Source organism: Carcharodon carcharias, chromosome 5 (genome assembly GCF_017639515.1).
Source record: "Carcharodon carcharias isolate sCarCar2 chromosome 5, sCarCar2.pri, whole genome shotgun sequence".
Lineage (NCBI taxonomy): Eukaryota > Metazoa > Chordata > Chondrichthyes > Lamniformes > Lamnidae > Carcharodon > Carcharodon carcharias.
Window position 1 is genome coordinate 45,695,190 of NC_054471.1, and position 21,353 is coordinate 45,716,542.

The 21,353-nt window shown below is 42.3% G+C and overlaps 1 protein-coding gene across 3 annotated transcripts in view; it reads left to right on the plus strand.

The window, feature by feature from the left end:
• ak9 (adenylate kinase 9) overlaps window positions 1–21,353 on the plus strand; it is a 156,772-nt gene that overhangs the window by 73,434 nt on the left and 61,985 nt on the right. For 2 of the 3 annotated variants that reach the window (XM_041187856.1, XM_041187857.1), the window contains exons 12-15: window positions 2,675–2,855; window positions 5,835–5,979; window positions 11,295–11,384; window positions 17,366–17,470. In XM_041187856.1, the coding sequence (XP_041043790.1) occupies window positions 2,675–2,855; window positions 5,835–5,979; window positions 11,295–11,384; window positions 17,366–17,470 (521 nt within the window). Of the gene's footprint in view, window positions 1–2,674; window positions 2,856–5,834; window positions 5,980–11,294; window positions 11,385–11,790; window positions 11,821–17,365; window positions 17,471–21,353 lie in introns of those variants that run through there. The other variant, XM_041187858.1, reaches the window with a different exon arrangement.

Genomic DNA, 21,353 nt, shown 5'->3' on the forward strand with positions numbered 1-21,353 from the left:
TTATGTGGCTAGTCCAGTTCAGTTTCTGGTCAATGATAACTTCCAAGATGTTGATAGTGGGGGATTCAGTGATGATAATGCCATTGAATGTCAAGAGGCGATGGTTAGATTCTCTCTTGTTGGAAATGGACATTGCCTGGCACTTGTGTGGCACAAATGTTACTTGCCACTTGTCAGCTCATGCCTGAATGTTGTCCAGGTCTTGCTGCATTTGGACACGGACTGCTTCAGTATCTGAGGAGTCGCCAATGGTGCTGAACATTGTGCAACTGTCAGCGAACATTCCCATTTCTGATCTTACGGTGGAAGGAAGATCATCGATGAAGCAACTGAAGATGGTCGGGTCTAGGACACTACCCTGAGGTACACCTGCAGTGATGCCCTGGAACTGAGATGATTGACCTCCAACAACCACAACCATCTTTCTTTGTGCTTGGTATGACTACAACCAGTGGAGAGTTTTCTCCCTGAATCCCATTGACTCCAGTTTTACTACCTTGATGTCAAGGGCAGTCACTCACTTCACCTCTGGAGTTCAGCTGTATTTTCCATGTTTGAACCATGGCTGTAATGAGGTCAGGAGCTGAGTGTCCCTGGCAGAACCCAAACTGAGTGTCAGTGAGAAGGTTACTGTTATGCAAATATCGGTTGATGACCCCTTCCATTACTTTACTGACGATTGAGAGTAGCCCGATGGGGCAGCAATTGGCCAGTTTGGATTTGTCCTGCTCAATACATGCCAGGGTACTAAAGGAGGTGGTTGGTTGTCATCTTCCAAAATTAGAAAAAAAACTAGGGAGTATACAAAATTCTGTAGATTCTGGAATAGTCCCAGCAGATTTGAGAGTGACAAATGTAACTACACGATTTTAAAAATGAGGGATGGAGAAAATGGCGAATTACAGACCAGTTAGCTTAATATCAGTAGTAGGGATAATTTTAGAGTCCATTATACAGAATGTGGTAACAGAACATTTAGGAAATATCAGCGGGATTAGACAAAGTCAATATGGATTTATGAAAGGGAAATCAAGTTTGACAGACCTAATGGAGTCTTTTGAGGCTGTAACTAGTAGAATAGATAAGGGATAACCAGTGGATGTGGCATATTTGGATTTTCAGAAAGCTTTTGTGAAGTCCCACATAAGAGGTTAATGTGCAAAATTAAAGCACAGGAATTGTTTAGCAGATAGGAAACAGAGTAGGAATAAATGGGTAAATGGATCTTTTTTTGGAGTGGCAGGCAGTGACTAGTGGGTTACCACAGGGATCAGTGCTTGGGCCCCAACTATTAACGTTATATATCAATGATTTGGATGAGGGAATCAAATCCAATATTTCCAAGTTTGCTGAGGACACAAAACTAGGTGGGAATATGAGTGCTGAACAAGATGTAAAGAGGTTTCAAGGTGATTTAGACAAATTGAGTGAGTGAACAAATACATGGCAGATGCAGTATAACGTGGATAAGTGTGAAGTTATCCACTTGTTTGGAAAAACAGAATGGCAGAGTATTATTTAAATTATGATAGATTGGGAAACGTTGACGTACAAAGGGGCCTGGATATCCTTGTTCAGCAATCACTGAAAGCAAGCATCCATGTGCAGCAAGCAGTTAAGAAGGCAAATGGTATGTTGGCCTTCATGGCAAGAGGATTTGAGTACAGAAGCAAGGATGTCTTACTGCAGCTATACGGGGTCTTGGTGAGACCTCATCTGGAGTATTGTGTGCAGTTTAGGTCTCCTTGCCTAAGATAGGATGCATTTGCTGTAGAGGGAGTGCAGTGAAAGTTCACCAGATTGATTCCTGGGATGGTAGGATTGTCGTATGAGGAGAGATTGGGTTGACTAGGCCTGTACTCACTGGAGTTTAGAAGGATGAGAGGGGATCTCATTGAAATGTATAAAATTCTGACAGGGCTGCACAGACTGGATACAGGGATGATGTTTCCCTTAGCTGTGGGGGGCGAGAACAAGGGGTCATGATCTCAGGATACGGGGTAGGCCATTTACGACTGAGATGAGAAATTTCTTCACCTCAGGGTGGTGAACCTGTGAAATTCTCTGCCACAGAATGTTGTGGAGGCCAAGTCACTGAATATATTTAAGAAGGAAATAGATTTTGAGATGTTAAAGGAGTCGAGGGGTATGGGGAGAGAACGGGAGTATGACATTGAGATAGAGGATCAGCCATGATCATATTGAATGGTGCAGCTGGCTTTAAGGGCCAAATGGCCTACTCCTCCTATTTTCTATTCCTATGAAAAAGTGGTGGTGAGCTGCCGCCTTGAACTACTGCAGTCTGTGCTGCAGGTATACCCACAGCCAGTACTGTTAGGAAGGGAGTTCTAGGATTTTGATCCAGTACCTGCTTGGCACATTGGGACCGTGTTCCTGTAATTCAATTTCTAACCATCTGCCGTCCATCCTGTGGGATTAATATTGCGGCCTCAAATTCCATTTGATCATTGCCAGCTTATACTAGGTTCCTTGAAATCACTATGATTTTCATGTTATTGCATATACATATCCTCCGATAGAATATATTACTTTTATCATTGTCTTGTTTTGTAGGGGGTACATAACAGAATCTTATCATTAAGCTTACTTTATGCCTATTCAGTTTTAAGCTCAAATATGCACCAAATGTTCATAATGTTTATCTGTTTTGCAGCTATTTGGACAAAATGTATTTCCTTTCATCTGAAGAAACTTTGAAAAGGTTTATCTCCAATCCTCGACCATATCTTCTCCCTCCACAGCCTCGTCCACCTTGTAAGGTTGCAATATTGGGTCCAAAATCTGCAGGAAAGACCACTCTCTGCAAATTGATTGCACAGAAATATGATGCAAAGGTATTGCAGAGCTCCATTCTACACCATGTGATTGTGTGTAGGGTTTATCCACTTACATATTGATTTACTGGCAACAGCATTGACCCCCATTTCCAAAGTTTCTCTGAGGACCCTCTTCTAGGTGAGAGTATGGGTATCATGATAACCGTAATCACCTCTTTCCAGTAGCCAATTTACAGGGGCATGAAATTAGTCACAAGTTAGACTGGCAGATTTAAATGTGAGACAGCCCTGTGATTTGAAACTAACTTGTATAATCTGAATTCAACAGTTCTTTCCCACATCTATTTAATCCTCCAGCTGAAACAGAAAGTTCCCTTCTTTGAACCATCACCAAACGTACCAATTCCAATACTTTCAATTACAATTCATGGTGAGGAAATAGAAAATGCCCTTCACTTCCCATATCTTAGAAGCTATCTATTCCAAAAAGCTGACATTGATGAAAACGGACACTACCAAATCCAATGTGCTAGCTCAGCCTATGGTAAATTAAAAAGTTTTTGAGAATCGTGATATCAGATTAGACACTTAACTCAAATTCTTTTGAACAGAATCTCTCCCATGCTTCTCCACGTTGCTGAAGCTTGGACAACTTGCAAATGGATGCCATTATCAAGGTCCCTGAAGAACAACATCAACATTGGTCTGAATTTTGCTGTGTGCGGGTGGGCGCATGATACTCCCAAGAAGCATAAAATAGATTGTGATGATATCGGGGGGAGATCCTGACATCATTAAGCCAAATCTTGATATTTTGGGAGATGGGCAGGCCCAAAAGTTGGTAGCCCATCTGACATCAATTAACGGGGCAACTGAACTAATTAGAATGGTAATGTGCTGTGACTTTAAGCAGCTCACGCGGTCTTACAATTGTCACATGGACAGGCGGGGTCCTCAATGAATACCGTTTCAATCCAGGTTGGGATATAAGACTGCAGAAAGAGCAAAGAGTGCAGAGGTAGGAGTTGATATTTATTGCCCAAGTTTTGACTTTCTGATTGTTTTCAGAACCATTCTGTTTAAAGTTTAAAGAACCACTAACAGACTGGTCATATCATCAGTCAGACTGCACCTCAGCAATCCAAGAACTTAAATATGGGGCTCTCGCTCAGATGAGAGGAAGGGAGAGGAGACTGGCTGGCCAGAGATGAGTCCGCCCACTACCAAAAGCAACACCCCCTGAAGGGGTTGTAGGCCAGCAAGGCTTCTGAAGGAGAAAGGGCTAATGGAGTTGCCACTATCCTGCTGACAGAACCTACTGAGTAAGGTGCAACTATCTGGACGTGACAGATGTACAGTGCAGAAGAAGGATTTACCTCTCATTGGAAATAGTAACTTGCATTTGTGAAATGATGCCTGCAGGAGGGACCACAAGCAGTCATCAGAGAAATAAGGGACCATGTGCGCTCACGCATTTGCACTTCTACTTGCTTTTCTTTGTCCTTTGGCTGCCGTGCCTCAAATCCCTCGACAAGTTGATCTTGCCTGTGCTGCATGATAGCAAATATTTGCTGTCACCAAAGAGAGTCCTGCAACTGCGCAAAATTCTACAATCGTAGCTTCAGTCCCCCCGACACCATTGCACACCAAAGGCGGCACTTTTCAATCCCCCAGCCACAGCAACCTCAATGGAAAAGCCTGCCCTGCTCCCACCTCACCCCAGCCCCCCTCAAGAAAAAGAAAGTTGTGAACAACTGTGGTTATAGTAAAAGAACCTATTCAGCCATGTCAGAAGATTGTTATAGATTGTATAAGGGCACTGAATGACAATTTGGGACAGATGCAAACTGATTCTCAGGTTATTGCAGAACTGCAAATAACTATTTCATATCAGTCTTTAGCCCTATTGATGATGCTTATGCTCCAGCTGAATTGAGTAGCACTATAATGATTAAAACAGACACAGTAGTAAGTCATCATGGAAAGATTAGGAAAGCTCAAAACCAATAGGGGTTTAAGAATGAGTAAAAAACTGGAACAGGTGCTTTGTGAGCCCCTTGCCCATACCTTCAATAGTTCAGTAGGTAATTTCAGGTAGCATATAGATCCTTTTTTTAAAAAAAAAAGTACATCAGCATCAGGTAACTACAGGTCATGCAGCTTGACATCCATCATTTAGAAGAGGCTTGAAGGAATCCGAAGAGATTCCCTTTATGACAATTGGGAGAGGGAAGGGGACATTAGAAATATTCAAGATTTTGTTATGCCTGATTGTTAAGCAGCCCTGCACACCACGGAAGCGGTGTCACAATAATATTGGTGACATTGTGTACTTAATTTCCTATCTCAGTGCTGTATGAAAGGTGGTTCAAGCCAAAGGAAGCAAGTTCATTTTTATTCTAAGCTACTTTAACAACAAAACAGAATCCCTGTGAACATGTAGTATTACCATTATTTAAGCTCCTAATTTACCGGTCATTGCTGATCACTTTACCTCACACCAGCTGTAATAAATGCCCACCTAGAGCAACACTCACCTCCAATACTCCTGTTAGCAATAAATAAGAGCTTGCCCATTTAAATATGTCCCAAGTCAATGAGGGGGGAATTTCAACAGGCTGAATATTAATTTTGAAGGAACTCCACTGGATCAGTATTGTGGAGGATGATGTTAGGATAATTGGATTAAGCCCTCTGCCTATAGCATAACTTTTACTGAGGACTGCTGGTTGGCATTGGGCAGAGATTTTTAGTCAGATCTGTTATGTTTGTAGCGTGTACATAGGTTACAGTTAGGCTGATGGTATGGAGGAACAATGAGGAAGTACATCAAGTTGTTCTAGCACCAGCTGATCTTACCAGCAAGAGGATCTTTGGAGGAAAAAAGTGCCAGACGCTCTTACTCCTGCAGGTCTTCTATTATCTATAAAAATTACTGTCAAAGGTAGTGAATGCATGATAATCTAGTTTCCATTGCAAAAGCTTAGAAATCCATCTTATCATTCAAATAATAACCACTATAAAACAATATTTCAGATTCTGGACATGTTTCAGCTTTTGGAGCCACAGCGACAGAAAGTGAAGTTTGACAATATTGAACGAGTTCGGGTAGAAACACTGCAATCAGCATTACTTACTGTTAGAGATCAACTGGAAAAAATGATGCTAGAGGAAGCTCAAGGTAAATTAGTTAACATTTTTATAATCTAGTTTTTAAGCATATCAAGATTCAATTATTCTGCCTTTTAATTTTTCATACATAGCTTTTTTTGTTTTTGAGCTCTCTACATAAGTCCTCACTAAGTGGTGGTTACTTTGCTAAAAATCACCACTTTTAAATGAACCAACCTCATGTTAATCATAGCTTCCCATAGGAATCAATGTCAAAGCCGAAGTTAGGTTCTGTTGGACGTTTCTCATCCAGAAAAAATCAATGTATGCGTTAAAATATTGCACCATACGTGTGCAGTACTGTGCATTCTTAGCTGAAGTAACTTGCAAAATAAAATAAATCACTAAAAGCTTGGTCAAAGAAGTAAATTTAAACGGTAGAGCATCTTGAAGGAGGAGGGACAGGTAGTGAGGTAGAGCCTAGACTAGCAGAGGTGAGGTAAAGAAATTTGGAATGCACAAAAGGCTGGAATTGAAGGAATTCTCTTCATTGATTTTTTTTTTTTGATGGAATAATTCACAGGGTTGATGAAGGTGGTTTGATTGATATTGTATTTATGGACTTTCAAAAGGCATTTGACAAAGTACGGCATAGTAGGCTTATTAGTAAAATTGAAGCCCATGGAATTAAAGGGGCAGTGGCAGTTGTGAATATGGAATGGGCTAAAGAAGAGAAAACCGAGTAGTGGTGACCGGCTATTATGCAAGCTGGAGGGAAGTATATAGTGATGTCTCTGGGTTTGGTGTCAGGCCTAATACTCCTTTTGATATATATTATACGACCTAGACTTGAGTTTTTTTTAATTCGCTTGTGGGATGTGGGTGTCACTGGCTAGCATTTATTGCCCATCTCTAACTGCCCTTGTTCAGAGGGCATTTTTAAGAGTCAACCACATTGCTATGGATCTTGAGCCACATGTAGGCCAGACCAGTGAGGTGAGGATGGCAGATTTCCTTCCCTAAAGGACATTAGTGAATCAGGTGGGTTTTTACGACAATCAACAATGATTTCATGGCCATCGTTAGACTTTTAATTCCAGATATTTATTGAATTCGAATTCCACCATCTGCTATGGTGGGATTCAAACCCATGTCCCCAGAGCATTAACCTGGATTACCAGTTCAGTGACAATACCACTACGCCACCGCCTTTCCCTGGGAGTATGCAGGCATAATTTCAAAGTTTGTGGGTGACATGAAATTCAAGTGTAATAAACAAATGAGGAGGATAGTAACAGACTTAAGGAGAACAAAGACCAACAGATGAAATGGTCAGATGCATGACAAATTAGATTTAACATGGAAGTAATGGAAGGAAGAATAAGGCATGTTTTTAAAGATACTGCAGGAATAGACAGACCTGAGGCTTCACATGCGCATGTATTTGAAGGTGGCAGGACAAGTTGATAAGGCTATTTTTTTTTTAAAATATATATGGGATCTTTGGCTTTATGAATAGTAGAGGTAGAGAGTACACAAGCAAGCAAATTATATTGAACCCTTCTAAATCACTGGTTAGGCCCCAGCTGAAGTATTGTGTTCAATTCTGGCACTGCGCATTTGGATTGATGTTGAGGCCTTGGAGAGGGCGCGGAGGAGAACTTTTTGAATAGTACACGGGATGTTGGACTTCAGTTTCATGCAGATAATGAAGAATTGCACCAGATTAATCCCTGGGATGGTGGGATTGTCTTATGAGCAGAGATTGGGGAGACTGACTCTGTATTCCCTTGAATTTCGAAGACCCCAGTGAAACTTACAAAATTCCTACGGGGCATGACAGGGTGGATGTAGATGAGTTGTTTCCCCTGGCTAGTGAGTCTAAAACCAGGGATCATCATTTTAGGGTAAGGGATAGGCCGTTTAAGACTGAGATGAGGAGGAATTTCTTCACTCAGAGAAGGTTAAGGTGAGATTTCATAGAGGTGTTCAAGATTCGTAATGGTTTTGGTGGAGTAATTAGGAGAAATTGTGTTGAGTAGCAGAAGGGTCGGATAAGTAGCAAGAGACCTAGAGACAAAATGGGGATTTTTTTTAATGCACCATGTTCTTATAGTCTTGAATTCACCCACTGAAAGGATGATGGAAGTAAACTCAATGATAAGTTGCAAAAGAGAATAGGATACATTTTTGAAGGGAAAACAATTGTCAGACTAATCAGATAACCCTTTTGAGGCCTGATGGGCTGAATGGTTCTGATTGGCTGGCAAATCTCAAGGGGGATGGCATTCCCCTTCTCCCCGCCCCCCCCACCCCACAACTATACATCGGGAAGACTTGATGTGGCCACTTAAGTGTCTGATAGGTACTTAACACAGCAGACTTACCCCCAGTGAAGAGGATACGGGGGGGGGTCTCGCCAGCTGTTTAGCCACGGGCAAGACCTCTGTTGCCTGGATCAAATCTGCCCCTCTTTGTTTTCATCCACAAGCAGTGCAATTATAATTGTATTCTTTGTTACATCATACAACAATGATATGATGATGAATTATTTCATTGTATTTATTAGGCTCACTAGTGGAACATAGAACTAAGAGAAGGCCAGTCAGCCTGTTGAGCTTACTTACTCCGCCATTCAGTTAGATCATGGCTGATCATCTACCTCAGCATCACTTTCCCTTGATGTCATTGGTCTCCAGAAATCTGTCGATTTCTGTCTTGAATTTGCTCAATGATTGAACTTCCACAACTCTCTGGGGTAGAGAATTCCAAAGATTCACCACCTTCTGAGTGAAGAAATTCCTCCTCATCTCAATCTTAAATAGCCTACCCCTTATCCTGAGATTACAACCCCAGGTTTTAGACTCACCAGTCAGAGGAAACATCTTATCTATATCCACCCTGTCATGCCCTGTAAGAATTTTGTAAGTCTCAATGAGGTCATCCCTCATTCTTTAACACACAAAGGAATACAGACCCAGTCTCTCCAATCTCTCCTTGTAAGAACAATCCCGCCATCCCAGGGATTAGTATGGTGAACCTCCATTGCACCCCCTCTATGGCAAGTGTATACCTCCTTAGATAATGGGACCAAAACTGTACACAATACTCCGGGTAAGGTGTCACCAAGATTCTATACAACTGTAGCAAGATACAGGGCCTGAATTTCCTGGGAGTGGCAATCAGCATCAGGTTGCCACTCCGTGTCCAATTGCTTGCATTAAATTTTTTTTTTCAACCTGTCTCGCCTGACCTTCCAACTCAGGCCAGGCGAGATCCAGGCAGTGCAGCGAATTCCCAGGGCTCATCGTTGAAGTGCAACAGAGTCAAAGGGAAGGAAGCAATGCCCCCTTTTTACAGCATAACTGCTGTAAAACAGGTGAATTTAAAGGTCCGTTGAAATTCATAGGCCTTTCACAGGCCAGGGAAAAGGTAAATGTCTAAGGTAAGTGGATAGGATTTGGGGGTTGTCGGTTGATCGGAGGTCAGGGTGGGTGGTTGTTGGATCAGAGGTTGGGGAGGTGGGGGGACTGTTTCGGGCTGGACTTCCAGAAGGAATGGAGAGGCCTTTTCAGGGGGGGCGGGTTGGGAGGGTGAGAGTTGGGCCTGCTGGGGTGGTCGGGGGGGAACGTTGGAGGAGAAGACCTGTGTGGGTGTTGGGAATCCTGTTGGGGGGTGGGGGGGGAATGTGGGTGAATCCTTGGGGCTCCAGGGTGTGGGAGAGAGTGGGTGGTGGTGGAGTCCCATGGGGGGTGTGGGTTGCCATGGGTTGGTGAGAGACCTGTGGAGGGGGGGGTGGTGTTCGGGGTGGCTTGTCGGGAGGTGTGGGGGAGTACAGTTGGGGGGGCAGTCATTGAGGTTGGCTTGTGGGTGGGTAGTCCGGGGGGGTGCAGGGGGTTGGGTTGAGGCAAATCCCCTTGGTGGGGTCTTTCTGCGTCTGTACAATGGTTACCCAGAAGTTAAAATTGGTTTTAATTCTTCAGGGTAACTATTGGTGTAACCCAGTTTATGATTTAAATCGCATTTTTGGACGGTTCCCAGTGCAGGGCAATTGCCCAGGGAACTTTCCACTTCTGGGTAATTGCCTGTAAACCTTACCTGTGAACTTCTGAACAGGATTCCTCGGCGCATCTTTGTCGTACCCCATAGTCTGTTGCTGGGGAGCTCTAAAGTTAAGGCCCATCTTTACTCCTGTACTCAAGTTCCCTTGTGATGGAGGCCAACATACCATTCAGTTTCTTAATTAGTTGCTGCACCTGCATGTTAACTTTTAGTGACTCGTGAACAAGGACACTTGGGTCCCTTTGGACATTTGCACTTCCCAACCCCCCTCCATTTGTGTTTTTAAATTTTATTTCATTACTCCCTAGAACATTCAAAGTTATTTTGTTATGTACATTTCAATTATCTTGAAGCACCTTATTACTTAGCCATTATGGTACTGTGTTGTAAGCAAACCTTGATTTTTAATTTGTTAACCCAGTATTAACATTGCTAATGTAGCTTGAATGCTGCAACTTAATCCTGTGCTAACTATAGAATATCTGGAGCACTTTGCTTTAACTAGAAAATGTCAGTGCAAGCCAGGTTTTATTTTGTGTGGATTCTTACACAATGGGCTAAGTCTTACTCCAGGAACGGACTGGTGGTGCTGTAATGTGGTGAGGGAAGGCAAGGGTTGGAATACCATCAGGTTCACACAACCATGTCATCTTACAGCAGTGAGAAGGTGGCAGACAGCCCTACCATCCAAAGTCCAATTGAGTCACTTAAGTGGACAACTAAGGACCACTACCGGCTGCCACTGCTAATTAAACAGCGGCTTATGGCTCCTCTGCCACATGGGGAAACCACCAGATAAATCCTGGTGGTCTCCCAGGAGGGTTGAGCGAGCCTTCTGTTTGGACCCTCTGGCCCACAGACAGCATTTCCCAGCAGCAACAGCCACCCCATGTCCTCACCAACCCCACCCACCCACCTATGGGCCCTGACAGGCTGACCCCAGTACTCTGAGACTCCACTTACCTGGTTCAGAGGGTGCCATGCTCTGGAGGCACTCCTGAGGCTGCTGAGCTGCTGGCCCCCTGATTGGCTGGCAGCTCCTGGGGTGGATGACTATCCTTAATAGGGATGGCAGCGGGATGGCAGCTCTGGGGGTAGCTAGCTAGCTGACTGCCATTTGCAAGATAAGGCCTGGGTCCCTCAGACAGCCAAAGCAAGGTCGCCCACCTGTTTTCAGCCCTGTTGGCGGGACTCCTGTGACAAGAACAAAATTCAGCCCATTATTTTACCACTTCAGACCATGCATTGCAGTAAAAAGATTACTTGTTGCTCAAGACTGTATTTCTTATTAGTGATGGATACTTCTACCATTGTCTTCTACAGCTGAATTTGAACGGCATGCAGCTTTTCCCGTTAATTTGGAGGACGCAATTATAACTGAGGAAGATGAGGAAGGTGGAGATGAATCAAAAGGTATAAATTCAGCTCAGCAATATACATTCTTTCTGATGATTAGAGTACACTTGCTTCTAGTCATAAGCTTATTTAACCTACACATCATTTTCTTAGCAATAAGTAGCATTACAACTTAGATACTGCAAATGCAAGTTGAATAAAATCAAAGTAATGGAAATACTCTCTAGATCTTGCGGCACCTTTGGAGAGAGAAACAGAGTTAACGTTTTGAGTCGAATATTTTGCTGTTATTTTGATGCAAATTGAAATTTAGTAACCTGGGTCCCAGAACACACAAGTAATGCTAATAGATGTTCAGAGACTGCCTTTCAAACCAAAGAATGATAGTGTGGCACTAACAAAATTTACATAAAACCTGAACAAATTTGATTTTATCAAATTAAGACGTTCTTCTTCATTCCAGATATCCTCCATAAATCACTGGAATGAGCAGGTATGGATATGCTTGTCCAAAGCAGGAGGAGAAGGAATGATAAAAATTCAAGAGAATTAAAAAAAGAAATATCCTGTCTTAAGATATCTTAAAAATCATGTTAGACACATTGATTCATGCACCTTACATTAAGAGAGCACACCCAGAAAGAATGCTTCTTTCTACAATCCTCTGAGAGCTTAAAAACTTTGCATAAAATACCTCTGATGCTTGTTGGCCATGTGGCACACCATTTAAATGTAAAATTTTCTTCAGGTTGTCCACTCATACATATTGGGCTTGACAGTTCTAGGAAAATAGGAACAGAGGAGCAGGAGTAGGCCATTTGGCCCTTTTGAGCCTGTTCCATCATTCAATAATATGGCTGATCTGGTTGTGCTCTCAGCTTCACTTTCTTGTCTGGCCTCTGTAACACTTGACTCCATTGCCAAAAACAAATCTGTCTAACTTTGCCTTGAATAAATTCAAAGACCCCTACTTTTCTGGGGAAGAGAATTCCAGACACCAACGACACTTTGGGAGAAAACGTTTCTCCTCATCTCTGTCTTAAAAGGGAAACCTCTTATTTTTGACCTATGCCCCCTAGCTTTTGTCTCTCCCACAAGAGCAAACATCCTCTGGGTATCCACCCTATCAAGTACCCTCAGGATCTTGCATGTTTCAATAAGATCATCCCTTTATTCTTCTAAAGTCCAATGGGTATAGGCCTAACCTGTACAACCTTTCTTTACAAGGCAACCACTTCATCCCAGGGATGAATCCAGTGAGCCTTCTCTGAACTGCTTTTAAAGCAATTACCTCTTTTTTAAATAAGGAGACCAAAACTGCGCAAATAACTCCAAATGTGGTCTCACCAAGGCCCTGTACAACTTTGGTCTCTTCATCCAAGTCATTGATATAGATAGTAAATAGTTGATGACCCAGCACTGACCTTTATGGCACTCCACTAGTTACAGTTTGCTAATCTGAAAAAGACCCTACCCTCTGCCTTCTGTTTGTCAACCAATCCTTTATCTGTGCTAATATGTTACCCCCTACACCATATGCTCTTATCTTGTGTAGTAACCTTCGATGTGGTACCTTATCAAATGCCTTTAAGAAACCCAAGTACTCCGCGTCAACTGGATCCCCCTTGTCCACTTTGAATGTTACTACATAAAAAAACTATTACTACTTTAATGGATTCTAGTGCTTTTCCTATGACAGATGTTAGCCTGACTGACCTATAGTTTCCTACTTTCTGCTTCCCTCATTTCTAGAGAATAATTCTCTAGAAAATTGAATATTTGAATACTCCAAACTGACTGCAGTTTCTGGACCAGAACTATTTCACCCAGCCCTCTACAAAAGCTAAATACTGCAGAGGCTGGAAATCTAAAATAAAAGCAGGAAATGCTTTAAATACTCAACAGGTCTGGCAATTTCTGTGGAGAGAGAAACAGAGTTGACATTTCAGACCTTTCATCTGAGTATTTCCAGCATTTTCTGTTTCTTTCACCCAGTCCTCTGTTATTTCATGCCAATTTGGCTGTTTTACTTCAAGGTACTACACCTTATTCCCAAAGACATTCTGACCATCAATTGCTGCTCTTCAAAGAAAAATCTAGTATCAGTGATCTTATTTACTTATGCCATCCATGAGCTATCAGTGGATGGATTGTGTGACATTGATCAAAAATCTGATGTCCTACCTTCATAAATGTCAGGTGATACAGGTGATTATAGTGCATCTCTTTTCCATTGGCAACAGCTAGCTTCATCCTTTTATCAGTCCGGTCAGCTTTGTACCCTCCACACTAACAGAAGATTCCGTTAGTACTGACCAATCATTTGGTTTTGTGAAAAAGATGTCTTCCATAATGCTATCTCTCATGGATGAGATGTGTGGGCTGGTGATTTTCTTTTTCACTTCATTCTGGGGATATGGGTGTTGTCAGCAAGGCCAGGATTGATTGACCATTCCTAGTTGCCCATGAACATGTGATGATCATTTTTGTGCTGATTTTGTCCATCTGATGAGTTACTCCACAGTGCAGAATATATAACCTATCTCACCTCTGACCTGCTCCAGCAGCTATTGTATTTACATGGCTAGTGCAGTTTAACTTCTGGTCAGTGATGACTCTGCATGCTAATTTGGAGGGGTTCAGCTTTGGTAATGCCATTGAATGTCAAGGGAAGGTGGTTAAACTCCTCCTTGTTGGAGATGTTCATTGCCTGACACTGACGTTATGTAAATGTTATGAAATGTTAACCAGCCTAAGCCTAAATGTTGTCCAGGTTTTGTTGCATATGGGCATGCACTATTTTGTTATCTGTGGGGTTGTGAAGAGGAACTGAACGCTCTGCAATCATCAGTAAACATCTCCACTTCTGAGCTTATGGTAAAACAGCTGAAGATAGCTGACGATGTTGTCCTGGGGCTGACTTAATTAGCCTGCGACAATCACAACCCTTTTCCTTTGTGGTAGATATGTTTTTAGCTACCGGGCAACATTCCTCCTAATCCCCATTGACTTCATTTTTACTAGCACTCCTTGGTGGCACATATGCTTCACTGTTGTCTTGATGTCAAGGTCAGTCACTCTCATCTCACCTCTGGAATTTAGCTCTTCGGCCCTTGTCTGGAGTATGGCTGTAATGAAGACTGGAACCGAGTAGTTGTCGTGACTAGGTTATTGGTGAGTACATACTGCTTGAAAGCAGTGTTGATGACTTCTTTAAACACTTTGCTGATCATTGACGGTAGGTTGGTACTGTGGTAACTGACCAAGTTGGATTTGCCCTGCTTTTTGTGAACAGGGCAATTTCTCACATTGTTGGGTTGGAGCTGTACTGGAACAGCTTGGCTAGAGGTGCAGCTAGTCCTAGAGCATAAGTCCTCAGCATTATAGATGGGCTATTACCAGGACCTGGTGCACTTAGTGTATCCAGCGCACTTAGCTGTTTCTCTGATATTACATAGAGTGAGTCAGATTGGCTGAAGACTGGCATCTATGATGGTGGAGACCTCAGGAGGAGGCTGAGATGGATCATTTTTTTAGCATTTCTGGCTGAAGACGGTTGTGGATGGTTCAACATTTAAGTTTTGTGCACACATGCCGGGATCCGTTATCATAGAGCATGTGGGATGTACATGGAGCCTCCTGCTCCTGTAACTTGCTCAATTGCCCAGTGCCAATCATGACTGGATGTGGCATTACTGCAGAACTTTGACTTGATCCATTGACTGTTGGATGGCTTAGCATGCAATTTGCGCTATTTATCTTGCGTGTGTTGCTGTGCTCATTGAGTTGTCACTTCATTTTCAGGTATGCCTGGTGCTGGTCCTGACATACTCTTCTACACTCTTCATTGAATGAGAGTTTGTCATCAGGCTTGATGTTGATAGAGTAAGGCATATGCTGGGCCATATTGTTTGAAATTGTGATGGGATTCTGCTGCTGCCAATGGCCTACAGGACTCCATGGATTCCAGCTGCTGGACCCAAGCGTAATCTAACCTACTTACCTTGCGGTGGTGCCACACAGCATGTTGGAGGGTGTCATTAGTGTGACAACAGGACTTTGGTCAATCTTGCATTTGTGATAGATAACTTGATCACAGCAGGAACAAATAGGTTGAAAACATAGAAACTAAGAGCAGGAGTAGACCATTCGGCCCTTCGAGCCTGCTCCGCCATTCATTATGATCATGGCTGATCATCCAACTCAATAGCCTGCTCCTACTTTCTCCCCATATTCTTTGATCCCTTTCACCCCAAGAGCTATATCTAACTCCTTCTTGAAAGCATACAGTTTTGGTTTCAACTACTTTCTGCGGTAACGAATTCCACAGGCTCACTACACTCTGGGTGAAGAAATTTCTCCTCATCTCAGTCCTAAATGGGCTACCCCATATCCTCAGACTGTGGCTCCTGGATCTGGACTCCGCCACCATCAGAAACATCCTTTCTGCATCTACCCTGTCTAGTCCTGTTAGAATTTTATAGGTTTCTGAGATCCTCCCTCATTCTTCTGAACTCCAGCGAATATAATCCTAATGGACTCAATCTCTCCTCATATGTCAGTCCCGCCATCCCAGGAATCAGTCTGGTAAACCTTCGCTGCACTCCCTCTATAGCAAGTACATCTTTCCTCAGATAAGGAGACTGCACACAATATTCCAGGTGTGGTCTCACCAAGGCCCTGTACAATTGCAGCAAGACATCCCTGTTCCTGTACTCGAATCCTCTGGCTATGAAGGCCAAAATACCATTTGCCTTCTTTACCGCCTGCTGCACCTGCATGCTTACCTTCAGCAACTGGTGTACGAGGACACCCAGATCTCGTTGCACATTCCCCTCTCTCAATTTATAGCCAGATAATAATCTGCCTTCCTGTTTTTGCTACCAAACTGGATAACCTCCCATTTATCCACATTATACTGCATCTGCCATGCATTTGCCCACTCACTCAGCTTGTCCAAATCACACTGAAGCATCTCGGCATCCTCTTCACAGCTCACCCTTCCACCCAGCTTTGTGTCATCTGCAAATTTGGAGATATTGCATTCAATTCCCTCATCTAAATCATTAATATATATTGTGAGTAACTGGGGTCCCAGCACCAATCCCAGCAGTACCCCACTGCCTGCCATTCAGAAAAAGACCCGTTTATTCCTACTCTTTGTTTCCTGTCTGCTAACCAGTTTTCTTTCTATCTCAATATACTACCCCATTCCCATGCGCTTTAATTTTACATGCCAATCTCTTTATAGAGGTTGTACCCTCTAGTTGGTTCTCTCACCACATGCCACAAGGTCAGTCTGGCAATTATGTCCTTTAGGATTCAACTAGTGATGGTGATTCCAATTAAGGCCCACCCAGCGTGAAATGCACCCGGAAGCGCTGTACACTCCCTGTGCAGGCGGGGTGGGGGGGGGGGTGGGGAGTTCCCTGAGTCGGGAGTGTGCTCTTCTGTGCATGTATGCGAAGGAGTGCATAAAGGGAGAAAAGTTTTAGGTTCTAAAAATTTTAATAAAGAAAAAAAAATTTAAGACTTGTCCTCATGTGTCAGTGTCACATGAGCTGGGACATGTCAATGAACTTTAATGAAAAAATTTATTTAATTTATAAACCCGTCATGAAACCTCAACCTGCCTATGTATGAGGCTCCATGAAAAATGCGAAGGCCGCCTGGGCTCTTCGCCTGCCCGCCAACCTTAAGGTTGGACAGGCAGCTTTCTCAATAGCCTAGTTAATTAATGGCCTTAACAGGCCTTTGACAGTTCAATCGGCTGCGCACCCTCCGAACTGAAAATTTAAATGATGCGCGGTGACGTCAGGATGCACGCCCGACGTAACCTCGTGTCATTTTACACCTTGGGCCCACTCGCCGAACTGGAAAATTCTTCCCATGAAGTCCATCTGTAACCTCAGTGTAACATTCAAATCCATTTATTTTCAAAGGTATTTTCACAACAAAGTAGAGAAGAATAATTGCGTTATATTTTGAAGTATATATTTTATAAAATCTAGGAGCTTTTATTTTTCTGTTTGATTTAGAAACAGATGCAGTAAGAGACTCTCAGCACTCTCAGGTAGCACCCTCAGAAGATCCAGAAGAAGCTAAAAACAAGGAAGATTTAACAAAAGTATCTTTTGATATAGGTAGGTAAAATATTTCAATGAATATTAATACTAGCTGATACTGATTTTTGTGCCATGTTTTTCTTTAGTGCTTTTAGCAAATTTTCTCTCCCTCAGTATCATAAAATAGAATGTGTGGACTTGTTTCAATGATCTACTTTTAATATTTGACAATTACTACTGATTACACTTATTTAACAGTCTGCTATTTTATGGACTAATATAAGATGCACCAGTGTGTTATCTTTCGTTTTTACATTGGGAGTAATAAAACCATAAATGAATAAGAACATTTTTCAAACTTCTATAGAATGTCTAATGTTTAAAACAGTGAATAGAAAATAGAACTATTGATGCAAACATCTGCTGCAGCAAATTGTGAAATTGTGTACCTTTACTTGAATTAACCAAGGAAATCAAATATAAACTAGGAAAGAAAGTAATTTATGTTTCTTATTGTGAAACATTGCTGAATTTTTATAAATAGGTGAATTATAGCAAGATTGCATGCATTAATTAAATTTTAAAATGTTCATTTAGCAGAGCTCATGCTGTATTTTGCCTAGATCTTATAATTTTCTCAGATTACTATACAATGTATTCATTAAGGATTTTTCTTTACATCTGGAGTGAGAGAAGCGTAGAGTTAGCATTTCAGATCCACAACCCTTCATCAGAACCTTTGGGCCTTGTGGCTAGTTCATTTTCTGGATACTTTAGAGAGAGTAGAAAAGAATAACAGAGATCAAGGGCACAAGACTTAAGTGATCAAGCACTTGCTTGTACCAATCCAATCAGTATATCATGTGTCAACTAGCTGGAATGCCAGCCTCTTCAGGTATGATAGACAAAGACATAAAAATGGGCAGGCAAAGACCTACTGATCCATTCAGCCTATCAGGTACTATAGTCCCACCATACTTTCAAGCCACCAAAATGTCTCCAAGGTCATGATCAGAGTCCTGCTAGCCCTTGCAGCCAAGCAGCACATTCTGAACGGCAAAGTGACTTGAAGTGAAATACACCTGTTATGGACCCCAGAAATGAAAAAGGAAAAACTTAGCTTGTAAAAAAAAATGAAGGCCGGGCCCTCTGACTTGGGAACTACAGTTTCCAATGGGCCTCAGAGTTTTCTGTGCATGCACCGGCCCTGGAATGGCCTCACTTGTAAAAATTGTTCCTTCTTGTGATCTTCAGCTTCTACGCATGTGCTGGCTGGAGAATGGCTGCACATGAACAGTTGGGGTATGTTCACATCTTCAGGCTAGTAGACCGGCCCTGTGCATGTGTGCAGTTTTTTTTTAAGATTTAAAGCCAGCTCTATGCTTGTGCAGACGAAGATCAGAAATGAACGTGAAACCGTGCAAAGAGAGGGTCAGGTAACCCAGAAGAGAATGCCATTCGGAAGACAGTGCCAGAAGAAGCTGGACACGGGAAAGGGACAGAGAGCAAGTCCCAAACCAAAGAAGAAAGTCCCAAAACCAGGGAGTGGGACAGGAAAAGGTCCCAAATCAAAGAACGGGGATAGGAATCTGGAACATCTCCTGTTCAGTGAAGTTAAAGTAAGGAGCAGAGGGAATGGCTCCAAATTAAAGAGAGAAAGCTATTGGGAGCGGAATTAAGGCAAAGTGGGCTTGCCAGAAGATTCAAGGAGACAGCCAAAGGTTGGTGACTCCTTACTACAGGTCTGTGAAGCAGTGATGTTCTGTTGGCACAGCTGAGTACTTGAGAGAGTGTGTGGAAGGTGAAGCTTGAATGCATGTCGTGATCCAGGGGAGAGGAACATCAAAAGAATGGGCCAATTGGCCTCCTCCTGCACTGTAAAGTTAGTGATACTGAGGAGAGATTGAAATCTGGAGGTGGATCCTTGTTGAAGATGCCCAAGAGAAAGCGTTGTTTGGGAGAAGATTCCAAGGCGAGTTCTTCGAGCGGAGATTGGAAACCCTCATGTGAAAGACGGAGTTTGTGTGAGACTGGTTGCCTGTGTGACGAGCACCTTGACAATGCTGGAAATGCAGGTCCTATTAAGAATAAACCAGGACAAGCTTCAGAGTTAAATAAGAGCAGATGATGCTCATTGAAACCTGCACTTCAGGGCTGGGTTTTTCCCCAGTAGTGGTTTAGCTTCTAGACAGGGAGAGTGGAAATTGATATTTGTTCTGAACTATAGTTTAACAATAAAACAGTTGTGATTCACATAATGTCTTCTGCTACTTGATTCGGTAAATGGGTTGGGGGTGTGCAGGAAAGAGATCTGTAGCGTCTGCTTTGCATGGCATCTTAGTTTCAGAGTGTGGGGTGTCCAACTGCAGGTCACCTATTGCTTTACATGGACTGTATACTTACTGGAAGATAGATTGTGTGACTTGTGTCACCCTTACAAATCTGTATATATCTAAATGTATAAAAACAAAAAAACTGCGGATGCTGGAAATCCAAAACAAAAACAGAATTACCTGGAAAAACTCAGCAGGTCTGGCAGCATCGGCGGAGAAGAAAAGAGTTGACGTTTCGAGTCCTCATGACCCTTCGACAGAACTTGAGTTCGAGTCCAGGAAAGAGCTGAAATATAAGCTGGTTTAAGGTGTGTGTGTGGGGGGCGGAGAGATAGAGAGACAGAGAGGTGGAGGGGGTTGGTGTGGTTGTAGCTTGTTTGTCGCTACAACCACACCAACCCCCTCCACCTCTCTGTCTCTCTATCTCTCCGCCCCCCACACACACACCTTAAACCAGCTTATATTTCAGCTCTTTCCTGGACTCGAACTCAAGTTCTGTCGAAGGGTCATGAGGACTCGAAACGTCAACTCTTTTCTTCTCCGCCGATGCTGCCAGACCTGCTGAGTTTTTCCAGGTAATTCTGTTTTTGATCTAAATGTATAGTTGGATGAAGGAGTACTGCAATATAGTTCATCTTTTCTTATTTAATAACTGTTTTATTCTTTCGATAAAAGTCATCAACAGACCTCTGTGAGCCTGTTCAGTAGCCAACTTCCATGTTTCTGAACAAAAAATAAAAGTTAGGATCTATCAAGCCACTCTGGGATCTGACTTGTCCAGTAGTAACATCAGCTGGGATCATTAAAGTGCCGTCTTGTCTGGGATTATCATAATAAAATGGGATTTCTTGCAGGATTAGAAATCCTTGACTCTTCGTGGGATCTGTGAATCCCTAAAGAATGAGTACATGGAGGCACTTGTCATAGGAATTGGAGTTTCAGTGAAGTATAGTATAAGGGTTGGAATTCAAAATGGCTTTGGAGATTATTAAGATTTTTCTAGAGATTAAAAATGCAACCCTGACTGGTTTACAAAAAATAACCAAGAGTAAGTTGAAAAAACTGACAGATAAATTGGAGTTAGAATTAACCATAGGGGTGAGGTGAGTGGAAATAGTTGAGGTAATCACGTTTGAATTTGGAAGGGATACCAGAGAGACCACATTCTCCAGGGGGCGAGTCAATTGAATTGGCTAATATTCAGTTGTAGCAGAAAAAACTTGAATTGGAGGCAAAAGCAAAAGGAAGAATTGGAATTGGAAAGCTGGAGGCAGAATAAAAAAGAGAGATGACAAAATTTGAATTAGAAAAGGAAAGAGAAAGAGAAATGGAAATGTGAAAACTTGACCTCCAGAAAGAGGAATATAGCTCAGAGAATTCTTCTTTGATTATTATTGAAGGAAGTCAGGTTATGAGAGTTTCTGGATGCTTTGCCTCCTCCTCCAATGAAATAAGTAAACAGATCAAAATTTTGAGAGATACCAGGGCAGATTGATGGTTACAGTTAATACAATTTGTGTCTGGATAGTTTTATGAAGGAAAATGTATTAATAAGAGGTAATAATGGAATTTATGAACCTATTCCTTTGTATAAAGTCACTTTGGAAATGGAATTGTTATGGTCAGAA